This window comes from Aulonocara stuartgranti, assembly GCF_965226115.1.
Source record: "Aulonocara stuartgranti genome assembly, chromosome: 15".
Taxonomy (NCBI): Eukaryota; Metazoa; Chordata; class Actinopteri; order Cichliformes; family Cichlidae; genus Aulonocara; species Aulonocara stuartgranti.
The window spans coordinates 23,600,380-23,613,441 of NC_138951.1; the positions used below are offsets into that span (position 1 = coordinate 23,600,380).

Consider the following 13,062-nt stretch of genomic DNA (forward strand, 5'->3'; position numbering starts at 1 on the left):
ATCTTGAGAAGAGGTCAAAGGTCAGTTATGGGGTCTTGCTATATGCTATGAGACAAACATAGCACAGTTGTAAGTATCATAGTTTCTAGGCTCTAAGGCTTTGTCAGTTTAATAGTGAGCTTTACAAGATTGATTTTCGTGCTAAAAGCTGGCACAGAACTAAGTTCGCTTATGACCACTAGAGCTGGAAACAACCTCAAGCAATCCTAAGGCTAATCAGCACGGCTAGCATTGTTAAATGTTGTCATTGCTAACATATAGCTGTTTAACAGCATAGTGAGTAGCGAGAACGCTAAGTTATTGTTAGCTTTTAAAAGAAAAATGTTGGCAACCGTAACCATGGCCTGCGGAGGGTATATAAATGCTGCACAAGGTTCCATTCGTCCCTTTACACTTGCTATTGGACTTGTTTTGACCTGCTCCAACCTCAGCCTGTGGAAAGTTAAGTTTTCGGAAAATATTTACTGAAAGCGGATTTGACTTGCTCGCCACAACAAGTACTTCATCTTTGGATTGTTTGTACTTGTTTTTCATACAGCAAAGCCTGAAGATGGCTCGTCGTGGACTCGACAGCCCCCTGGACTTCGCTGCAGGTACTTTTAACATTTCTTCAGTTATTTTAAGAGCTACTAAATGACTGTAATAATTTAATAAGTTCCAGTGTGAATATCAAGTTTTAATGTTATCAAAATATGCTTATTCCAAGATTTTTCCCCGTAAATTGTTTGTATGCTTTAAATTTTCCGGGAGAGGTGTAGAAATTATTAACGACTGGTGTATGAATTTGAAAAAAAAGGTGTTACTTTGATTTGAAGGCTTCAAATTTGACACTTTTTTAATGATTTGGTTAAAAATAGCTTAACGGACTAAAATTTGTAAAATGCCCCAAAATCAGTCTCTGTGGTAACAGCATCTTCAGCATGTCATGACGTCAGAACACACAGGTGTAAACACACCAGATCCCGGTCCCTTCCTAACATCCTGTTCTTCTTGGATCAAAGGCTTTATTGAAATAAACTATAACTTTTCCCCTGCTACAAAACATGATAATAAAAAATAACAAAAATAAATGAATATAAAAAAGAATATGAAAACAGTAATCATAGTACAGTAGTAATAATGGTATCCTTATGTTATGCCACTACTATATCTTATTATATAGCAGTTAATGATGTGAACTTAGTTGACTTAGCTGTTTTTTGCTTGCATGAACAAGTAGAAGTGTCATTCAGTCTGACATAAATGTAGCCTAAAATGCTTTTCTCTCATCGTCTGCTCAAACTAACAGATGTAGCTCTGTTCCTTTAGCACTTGATGTTTATTACATTCTTAATGTTATTTTAAACTTGTTTCCTCACAGGTCGTCTCGACTACGTGGTTGAGCGTCCTGCAGAAGAAGGCCTTCCAGAGGTCATCAGGATCCTGGATGACTCTGATACCGAGCGTGTCAGTGAAGGTGAGTATGGTGAGTATATCCCTCTCCCATCCTCACCCTCTTCTCCTGAAGCACAGGATCCTGATGACAGTGAAGAGGAAGGTGAGTACCCTCCCTACATACCTGAGGACGTCGAAGAGGTGAGTGAAGACACTGACAATTCCTCTGACTGGAACAACTCAGAAGAGTGGGCCGATTGGCCTAGTGACGACTCGGGGTATGACACCATGGATGAGAGAGCTGATTCCCCTCTCATCCAGGAGCTCCCTCCAGAGCCGTTTTGGCACGATTGGCAACATCCTATTGCTCCAGGTGCTGCCCCGTTCGCCATGCCGCCTTTCGGCCAGGCCAACGCCCCACTCTTCCCGGTTGGTGATCCTTTAGCTTCTCCTGCTTCCTCTGCTCCTCCCTCAGCTGCTTCCTCTCCTGCTCCCTTAGCTGCTTCCTCCCCTGCTCCCTCAGCTCCTTCCTCTCCTGCTCCTTCTTCCGCTACTCTCTCAGCTTCTCCTTCAACCTCAGCTCTCACCTCCTCAGCAAAGAGAAGCGGAGACGACACCTGCACTGATGAGGTAAGTGCAAAGAGGTGCAAGGTAAGTGATGACACGTTTTATGGCCCTTCAACATCCTCGGGTTCTGTTGGTGTCAGACGCTTCTGGGAAAGGCCTTTTAACCTTTCACTTGATGACAGCGACTCTGACTAGATTATGTTAGAACTTGTTTTTAAGCTTTAAATGTTTAAGTTGGCCTTTGCAGTGTTTGTAAATGACTAACATTTTTTTCTCAAGCTCTAGCTCACCATGCAGGACAAAGGTAAGTCCGTACTTAATGTCAACACAAATAAGTAGAAAAGGTTTAAAATGATGTCGTGAACTGACTGTAGTCTCTTGTTTTTACATAAGGTATAGCCTGTGGCTCAGGGATCAGAGGTAAGGTAAAAACACATAACAGAAGAAAAGTAAAGTGAACAACTCTGTGATCTGTGAATTCATGCTTTTCTCTTTGTCTTTTTGTCTTCAGGTGCTTTACACTTGTCCTCTCCCAGCATTCAGCACTTCAGACACTCAACGCCCAGGACGGAGCTAACACAGAGAGACAGCCTTACCCCAACCCGATGAGAAGGATGGATGACCAAATGACAAACTGGAGAGTGGTGCTGTGTTCCAGCTATGTAAGTTATCACCTCACATTGGCTACAAACTGTCTTGAAGACTAAATCCTTCCAATAGCTGGTGTAAATCATTGTCCTACAGTACTGTAGGTTTAAGTTTAGTTATAGTTATTGTGTGTATATGTTGAGTTTAAAATTGCATTTTAACAACATGCTGCAGCTACCAACAATGGAAATGCTGTTTTGTGTTAAAATGACGTCTTTCTCGTGTTATTGCTTTGCAGGGCAGCTGAGAGTGGACAGAGCTGCACAGAGGACCAAAGATCCACTCTCAGCACTTCATACCTGACTGGCCACAGCACCACCCCTCTTCACCCAGGGTGAGGAGGGCCCTGACCCCACCTGCACAGAGGGAGTTGTGAACATGCACTTCTGTGTCGGTGGGTTTAGGAGCCTCCTCACACTCACACGGATGAAGACTGTCACTGGAAGATGTCTCCATTGCATCAGCAGGACGTAAGCATTTGTATAATATTACAGTTTGTGATGTTTTATACATGTTTTTATTGCTTCACTTCAAACTAGGAGATATAAAATAAACCAGTTTTCATAATATTTTCTGTGTATTTAGTTGTTTTCTTAATAAGTTATTTGGAACATCATTGCAACCTGTCAGCTTTTTATTGGGGATTTATAAAGTTGCTGGTGGCTCAAGTGTGTACAGTGGGGTGTTGTTTTTGTCACATGGTAAAAGTGACCTCATAGGGAGCAAAAAGAACAACTGAACAATTTGGGGATTCACAGACTTTGGTAATCATTAAAAGATGAAGAAAAATAGTTTTATGTGATCAGTTTTAAGTAGTGAGCAGCAATTTAATCAAATGCTGGGATGAAATGGGACAAAAGGGTCATGTGACAGCCACATTAGTTCCCTTCCCTCGTTTAACAATGTGTAAGCAGACTGCTTTAACCTGCAATTTACTGCATGTTATTAGGCTGCATGGTACAACCACAGTCTGCTAACCACCTGTGGTGAGCGAAGGTTTTGAGGCATTGTTCGAACTACTGATGAAGCTTTATCAATGCTTGTTAAGTTTCCCAACCACATTTCATCCCGATGGTCCAAGGCTTACATCTTTATGCTCACAAACGTGCTTCTGTAATTAACCAGTAACAAATGTATTACTTTAAGTTACAGTGTGAGGGGCACTGATGAACATAAATTAGATTTAACTTGATTATGTGTTTAGGTCAAGAGACACAGACCTTCATCTGTAAGAGGCTTTTCTTAAATGTCTGATCACGATGTTTGTGTTTGTCTGCAGCATCACTGCAGCAGAGAGGGTATAACACAAGGCCACAGTCACGTGGTATTCTGTCCTGCTATTAAGTGAATAAAATACTGAAACTCTGGCAGTAGACTGGAGCGAGGCAAAGAGTATGTAAAGGGACAATAAGAGGAAATGATGGGAGAAAAAAAAAAAAAAAAAAAAAAAAACACACATGTCTGAGAAACAAAGGAAGAAGAAAAATAAAAAAAAATGGTGGAAAAAAGGATTAGAGCCTAAATTCTAAAGCTGCAGCTTTGCATGCTGGCAGCTCCAAGATCTCACTGACATGTAATCATAGACTGAATAAACATAGGCCAGTGTGATGTCATTGATTTGTAGACTTTAATTTGTAACAAAGGGCAACCTCTGGGTACACACGACACAACACTGGGAAATATACCATTCACATCTGTGCCAAATTGAAACTCTCAAAACCTAAACTCTGCTGTCAAAACCTAACATTCCTTTGTCAAAATGTAACTGTTGACAAAATGACACATACTTGCATCATATGCAAACACTTACAGATCAGGGGGAGCACACTAGTCTACTTTATATAAAACACTGCAGTCTTTCATTGTTTATTCAGAAGGCATATTTTCAGGAGACACATTTTCAAACAACCAAAACAACAAATAGGCCTACTCAGTATTGTACATTGCAGTACCATGAGAATGGGTGAATGACTGAATGTAGTGTAAAGCACTTTGGGGTCTTTAGGGACTGAGTAAAGCGCTATACAAATGCAGGCCATTTACCATGAATTCAGAGAAAGCAAAAAAAAAACCAAAAAACACCATAATACAGTAATAGAAAAAACACCATACTGTAAACACAAAAAATCATGACAATTGTGCATACGTGGGCTCATGGATCCCGCCGTCTGTTGGCGTCTGGCCACAGGACCTCATCGACATCGCAAGCAATGTCTTCTCTCGCTAGGCACCGGGGAAAATATCCTCTTGCATGTCGAAACCATCCATGGATTGCTGTCACCTGAATGTCGCCGCAGGCCTGTTCCATTGCCTGCAGAAGAGGCATGCGGGCATGTGGTTGGCGGTCATATACACGCCATCTCCAAGCCGAAAAAAATTCCTGTATAGGGTTTAAAAATGGTGAGTAAGGGGCAAGTATACCACTTCAAGTTGGTTGTGGTTGGAGAACCAGGCCTGGACCAGAGCAGCCTGATGGAAACAAACCTGGGCTGATCTGGTCTGTTCTGTACAACTATGTTATGGAGAGCATCTAGAAATGTGAGTATATGTTGGCTGTTGTATGGACCTAGTTTTGCATGATGATGCAGAAGCCCTCGAAGGCTTATGGCGGCACACAATGTGACATTTCCCCTGCGCTGCCCTGGGACGTGCACAATTGCCTTTGACCAATGACATTACGACCCCGTCGTCTTGTTTTGCACAGGTCGAATCCAGCTTCATCAATGAAAATGAATTCATGAGGCTGTGCAACTCCATCCATGGCCAAGAGAACATATTACTGTACTACAGTGCTACACATACAGAACCCCATCACACAGGTACCTGTGTAGCTCTCAGAATGGATCCATGTGGTACTGATATGGTACATATTCAGCTGCTACTGGATTTCACCAATACTGTATTGTACATGTAAAGGACAGTTACACTTACCCGTACATATTCAGCTCAAAGTCCTTTGACCCTGTCACTGTTCCTCTCAAATGGGACTCTGTAGAGCTGCTTCATGGTGATGCTGTGTTTACCCAAGATGCGTCTGATGGTGGTGATGCTCACATGGTTTATGCTGTTGAACACTTGCCTGTCTGCAAGTATTTGCTTTCGTAGCTGGTGGAGACGGATGGCATTGTCTGCCCTCACTAGGTCCACAACGGCAAGTTCCTGCTGTTGTGTGAACAGGCGTTGGCGTCCTCCCCCAGAAGGTCTTCGAGTCAGTCTAGAGAAATACAACCACATATTGTCATCGCTTTGCTTATTTTTCTTACAGTACTTTACTGTATGTACTGTGTCATCCACTGTACTTCAATATAAGTAATCATGCTATGTTTCACAGAAACTACCACTTTGGCTGCAAAAGGAGCCTTAGCACCCTGCAATACCCTGTACACTTGATATGGTAATGGTATATACTGTAGAACAGTGCTATAAAAACCATCTGAGTGGAGTAGAAGGTAGAGAGGTGAAGACAGACCTGTTTTCTAGTCGGAATGTTCTTATTACAGATGCCACTGTGAAGCAGCTTAGATGTGGGTGGACTCTCTGCCCAGCTTCCCTCATAGTCAGGCCATGGTTGATGACATGGTCCACCAAAGTTGCTCTTATATCATCAGAAATATGGGTCCGTGCATGGCCTCTTCGACTTCGACATCGACCTCCTCCTCATTACGTGAGTAATTTCCCAGTAGCTCACCATATTTGGGATCTTCTAACATCCACACTTCATGTTTAAACGGTGGTGCGGAGGCGGTGTACCGTCGCAGGCCGGATGTAGCATTCAGCGCGGTGTGCCTTTTTTTCAGTTGCTAAGCAACAGATTTGTCCCGCCCCTTTCGTTATGACGGGGCGGGCCAGTCCTTTGACTGGTGACGTTACAAAGAAACGTCAGGTGACGTTACAAAGAAACCTTAAACCGACCTTATATATAGACCTGGCTGTTCAGTTGAAACGCATTCACACAGCGGGACAGCAGCGCTTTAAACGTTCAAACACGGAGTTTAACACAAAACAACATTTTAGACATAAAAAACAAAAAAGTGAAATGGCAAGCTCGAACTGTAACACAATGACAAATGATGAAACAGTTCAGACCAATGGGGATAATTCTACAGTACATGCTTTGGTATCCCTCTTGAATAACTTGTTCAGTAGTTTTTCGATCAAGCAGTGGGGAGAGCTTATCTCAGGCTATCCGGATTGCTTCACCGCTAAGCGGCTTGTAGGTTTTGTAGAGGACGTAATGGACCTGTGTGCACAGTCAGTAGCAGTATCACCACTGAGGTCTTCCCAGAACTCCCCTGTACATGAAAACTGTTCTGTCCACACCACTACTGGCAAAACGGTTTTGTCACGTGTGAAATTTTTGGACGATTCTGCTGAGCAGGAGTTTGATACAGCACAGAATATAGATGCTAACAGCCAAGAAACAGCTAACACAGAAGAAAGCTGTCAAAATGCTGACCAACACAGTGCTGCAAAACCAGAAAACAATCCAATTCCAGATCCCCAGCAGCAGAAATCCTGTGTTGAACATGAAGCCAGCATCCCACCGTTAACAAACGTAAGTCAAACGGAGTCATATAAAAAGATACAGCATCACAGATCTTCTGTAGACTGTGAGCCACCTGAAAAAACCTTAGACTTTGAAAGATGGTTAGAGACATTAATTCAGGCTGTGCTTTCAAAGCTTGGTAAACTTTTAAAGTGCCCTCATTCTCACCAAAAACGTTTGTTGGATCTACTCTTGGACAAATTCAAGGGGATGGATTTGCATTTAGACCGAAAAGTGCAGAATTACTTTGACTGCATTGCTAATGCGATTTTCACTGATATTTGTGACAAATTACATAAATTGTCACTAATATCATTGGAAATGAGGAGGAGTGGGGAGGAGGATTCAATGAATTTAATGGAACAACCAATATTTAATATCATAACTACTTCAGTATTCCAAGAACACCTGTTGGCAGTAACAGTTACTGATAGACTGGAATCATATGAAAAGAAAGAAAGATGCAGACTTTCAGTGGAAATCTTTGTGGAAGGACTGATTTCCCAGGTTTCAAAAAAATCAGGCACAGTCTTCAGCATTGAAAGTGCTGAAGCTATCTCCAACCAGCTTACCATGAAAATCTGGACTGAAATCAGGGCCGGATACGACAAAATCCCACCAGAGAAGTTCAAGAAACTCAGCGAGAGGGTTTTCAAATCCCTCTGTAAAAGATGGAAGCATGCATCTTTGGTGACATTCTGGCAATTAAACTTCCAAGATCTTGATGAAGATATTGTTAAAACTTTCAAAAGAAAGATATTCACAGAACCAAGTTGCATATCTAAGTGCTTCTCATCGGTGCGGGCATTTTTTGGGAGGTGTAAGGGAAGAAACAAAGTTTCCACTTTATAGTGACATCGTGATATCAACAGCAAAATATTTTCTAAAACTCACTGGACACTTTAAATGAGCTAGTTTTACATTTAGATCAGATCAAGTCATTTTTGAAATCCCCAGGAATGGTCGCGGCAGATGGCCACCCCGCCCTGAGCCTGGTTCTGTCGAAGGTTTCTTCCTCTTAAAAGGGAGTTTTTCCTTCCCACTGTCGCCTCGTGCTTGCTCAGAGGGGTTTGTTCTTTTGGGGTTTTCTTTTTAATACTGTAAGTTGTTACCTTACAGTGTGAAGCACCTTGAAAACACCATTGTTTCCTTTGGTGCTATACAGATTGAAGTGACTTGCACTGACAACATAACTAAGCTGGGACTTTAATTTAACATCAATAAAATTATAAAAATATTACATCTTGATTTCTGCTTGTTTTCATTGTCTGTGACTTAATGAATACAAATGTGTAATTTAACAGATTTTTTCTTTATGTTAGTCTGACCGGTGATTCCACGTTGGCCTTAGGTGTTGGCGCGGATACGCTGCAGCCCCTGAGCCATTAATGGCCCAGCACACTACAGTAAAAACAAAACAACAGCCATCTGTCCAACTAGGAAAGGAAAATAATAAACTGCCTCCTTGGAGGCAACCTGACTCAAAACAGTTGCAGTCCAACTCAGACCGACTGCAATCACTCTCAGGCAGATTGATGAAGATTTGCAAATAACTGTTGTCTAATTTATAAACGCAGACAGATTGCCAACACGTCTGTTCACAATAGAGGACTGTACTTACATGGTTGCAAACTGGTTGTTATCTTGCTTATATGAAAACATTGCTTTGGAGCAATGAAACTCAAACACATTCATTTTTAAAATGCCTCAAAATGAAATTTTGAAATATTTGGCTTTATTGAGAGCAGGCATGTGCCCTCTCCAGCTCAGTCTCATATGACTGAGCTGGAGAGGGCACTACTGCAGGGAACAAAGACACACAGACACATCTGTATCCGAGCTGGGACTGAGGATACTCTTACACTCACCAGCCACTTTATTAGGTACATGTGTTCAAAAGCTTGTGGCAGTAATTTAGTGCATTTAGTCAAATAAAGACATTAGAGTGGCCTGCAGGTGTATATTTTTGTAATGTTTCTGTCTTATGCCTGAAATATGCTTCAACGGGAAATATACGCTGTAACTGGAAACAACAGCGTGGAATAGTGATGTGCGGATCGATCCTGAAATATCGATTCCTCCGATACCAGTCATTTATGTTCTAGAATCGATTCTCACATTAAAATATCGATATTTTTTAGTAATTTAGGGTAAATTTGTAGTTTATCATTAACAGCAACACAGTGGAGAGAAACTATAACATTCGGATTGTCTACATTCAAAGGAACTACTTCCTCTTCCGCCTTTCATAGTCATGTGCAAAATACGGCTGTATAAATGTCACAACAATGGCTGAGCGTAATTGTGCGAACGTATTTTTCCTCCACAAACAGCTGAGACGTGGTTTGCGATACATGTGGCAAAAAAGTGCTCCAACATTGAGGTGTTGTGGCTATACTTTCCCAACCGTGAGACCTCAGAATTAGGGAGACATTCAAAAGGGCTGTTGGGGGGGGGCGGGGGTGATAAATGCATTTTACAATGTTTATTTATTGGATAAAATACGTTAAATGTCACCGTTATTATTAGCCGGCCCGGAAACAGCGGGGGTGTCGAAATTCAGAGTCTGCTTCCACCTGAGGACCCGCCCTTCACGGTCTAAAGAAAGCCGGGTAGTACGTCATGAGTTCCCTCGGTGGAGTGGAACTGCCGTCTGCTCCTTGCTATCTAAAATATAACCGGGCGCTGGCGTAAACTCTCGACCGTCTCACACTTTCTTTAATTAGTTTTCTGTTTGACGTTTATTCAGCTGTGTGAAAACCCCGTTGGAACCCTCCCGAGGTATTAATAAAGTTAAATTTAATTTAATCGAATCTAATAACTTTAATCTCAGCCAAACCGATTTACTCACGAACAAATAAAACACTGAAAAAGCCAAACAATAACATTTTTAAGTTATCAAAGTGACTTATATATCATGTTTAACCCGAGTAGCGAAAGGCAGCGGGGGTTTGAAAACGATGTGTCGATCGGCTCAGATATTTGAAGTTTACACAGCTACATTCTCACCTGAAAACATGTTAAAAGTTGTTTGTTTTTTTGCGACCCAGAAAGAGAAATAAGAGTAATATTAAAACTAAGTAGCTGCCGCCATTGTTGGAAACTGGAATTGGCTGCAATATGGTTTTTCAATTTTGTTGTCCAGGTGGAAATTCGGGAGAATGGTGGCTCCGGGATTCTCCCGGAAAAATCGGGAGGGTTGGCATGTATGGTTGTGGCAACATCACTAACCTTGTCAAACACCTCAGAGTAAATCATATCACAGAATATGAGGAGTGTATGTTAAGACGAACTGAAGAGGATGAGAGGGACAGGTGCTGCTAGGGCGAGACAGACGTCTCTCATGGAGTCCTTTAGTGCTGCAGGCAGGCAAGGTGTTCAAATAGCGCACAACTTCAGTTTTTTTTATTTCTATATGATGAACTCTGCATTATTAAGTGATAAGAACAAGTAATCTGATGTCCTGTAAATTATTATGACGCTATAATTTGAGATACAATAAATAAAATACGTTTTTGTATAAAGTATCGGTATCGGATCAGTATTGTCGATACCACCCTGAATATTACTTGGTATCGGATCGGAAAGGAAATCAGTGGTATCGCACATCACTAGCGTGGAATGGACCGGTTTAGTGTTAAGAGGTGTTACATCTGAAGTTAGAACGTAAATTTCCTGCAGAAATCTAAATCAAGCTTCAGAGGTACTGTTCCAAAAATATAGGGAGGGACGTTACCCACCAGATGTAAAAACAAACACTGTCTGCATGCACATGCCTGCTCTCAATGAGCCTAATCGTGGCTTAGAAAAAACAACGAGGAGCCGACTTCGATAAATGCCGGGGACGGAGAGCGATACCACTCGCTTCACAAATTCAGACCATCTGTGTAGAAGAATTTTAGAAACGTCTCATTAATATTGTCAGGATTTGACTTTCCAAGCACAGAAACATGTTTTTGATAGACTTTAAAATGACTGAATTTATACAATGAGCAGTATTCATATACAACTTTGTGACAAAGGATTTGCTCATTTTAAGCTAACACACATTTTAGTTCTATATTAGTGAACACATCACCGATGCGCTACGTGCCCTTTTTTTCTTGCATTAACATGATAAGCTGTGCAAAACCCCATTCTTCCAGCTTAAAACTGAAAATACTTTGTTGTACAAATCTTAAGGATAAGATAAGAAGAACTTTATTTATCCCGAGGGAAATTCTTTAGTCATACACATGCTCAATGCAGCAAGAGAGACAGAGGAACAGAGGAATAAGATATACCATATATATAATAAGAATACTACTATTACAGTAATATACAGTAGGATAGTGCAAAATACAATATCAAATAACTCTAATGAAGTTAGTTCAGTCAAATGAAAACAAGCAAAGCAGTGCAAGGACTCACCATTCCTCCTCATTTACGCTGATTGGAAAAGTAACAAAAGCAAAATTAAGAGGAAGCCATAAAATGGGAACTGAAGTATTAATGCAGAAATTGAAGAAACAAGATGACCAAAAACGACTGTTTAAATTCAAATCACAAGACGAATAAAGCAAAATATAAAAACGCAAAACAGGAGCAGAGGTCATCGCTATGCGATTGCATTTGTCCCTAAACACCAGAATCCCTCACGTTAACTTTTATCAAGTGGAAAAAAGTGAAGCTGGCGTTCATCCTCCAGCTTCACTGTGCTAATGTTATGCTAACAAAGCTGTGTCGCTAGCAATCACGTAGCACAACATTATATACCAGGTAGTCCAACTTCAGTAACCCTGCAAACGCCACTGCTGTTTAGTTTTCTGTCTTCATTTATGTTGGAAGTGGTAGCAGAGCTGTACGTTTTAATTAGTTTAAAAAATCTCTCAGTCAGAACATGGTATGAAATGTTTAGGTGGAAACTAGCAAGCTAACTTCCTGTTAACTTGTAACTCCGTTAAATTTAATAAATTCTGTTTTCATTGATGCATGGATGTTAAACTTAATTGTTACACCTGGTAAAGCAGAAAGGTTGATATTTTTATTAAAGATGAAAGAATTTAGACCGTTTTTAACTCTGTGTTCGTTTGACTTTGGGAGCTGAAGCCCACGGAGTTTTGGACCCAGATTACTCCGTGAAGCTCCTCACTACGGCAGCCGTAATGCTCTGACAATCCATCAAGCAGTGCAGCTTACCAAAGTTGTACTAAAACATTTTTTAACAGATTTCTGCACGCCAAAATCGGTTCGAGGTCAGATAAGCACAACCAGAATTCATAGGCACACTTTCGATTTTTGAGAAAATTAATTAAGTGTGTCATATAGTGTGGAAAATATGTTATACAGAAGAAAAGAATATTTCGCGATATATATCTTTACCGCACGTGCTTCAAATTATACCGCGATATGGATTTTAGGCCATATCGCCCAGCCCTAATGTGACGCCCGACTTTACTCTCAACTTACTGTTTCTTTGCTTCCTCAAACTTCTGGATGAGCTTCCTCAGAACGCCATTTTTAGAAACCCTGGCAGTGAGAGGCCGGTGCTCCGACAGTTATGACATCATATGTCTGTTCTGGAAAGACAAACAAGGATGTTTTAGAGGCACAAAAAGAAGTATGTGCGATCACAAGACGATTTTTTTAAAATCATATGTATTTGTGTCTAAACCAAAACCCATTTCCCCTGTCCAAATCACGTTTTATGTTTTTAAACCCACTTTGCACATAGAGGCATGTTTTGAAAAATTATTCTTACAAAGGGGGAATGAAACAACTACACTTAAAATAAAGATGGTATTAGTTTATTTTGTTCCAACCTGTAATTTATTGTAGTTTACTTTTATTTGTTTGCTTTTGGTTTTTTAAAGGTTTGAGGTGTAAAAGAAACTGCAGTGGAGTTTGAAATGGCTGTGTGTGGTTTGAGGATGTGTTTGTGCCGGGGG

The 13,062-nt window shown here is 40.9% G+C and overlaps 1 protein-coding gene across 1 annotated transcript; it reads left to right on the forward strand.

Annotated features, from left to right (window-relative positions):
* Positions 1-40: 40 nt before the first annotated feature.
* Positions 41-2,136, forward strand: LOC309689827 (uncharacterized protein; the record flags this gene model as incomplete). The annotated part of the gene is made up of 3 exons (XM_082506489.1): positions 41-69; positions 539-593; positions 1,361-2,136. The coding sequence occupies exons 2-3, from the start codon at positions 551-553 to the stop codon at positions 2,134-2,136; spliced, it is 819 nt and encodes a 272-aa protein (XP_082362615.1). The 5' UTR covers positions 41-69; positions 539-550.
* Between the last annotated feature and the right edge of the window lie 10,926 nt (positions 2,137-13,062).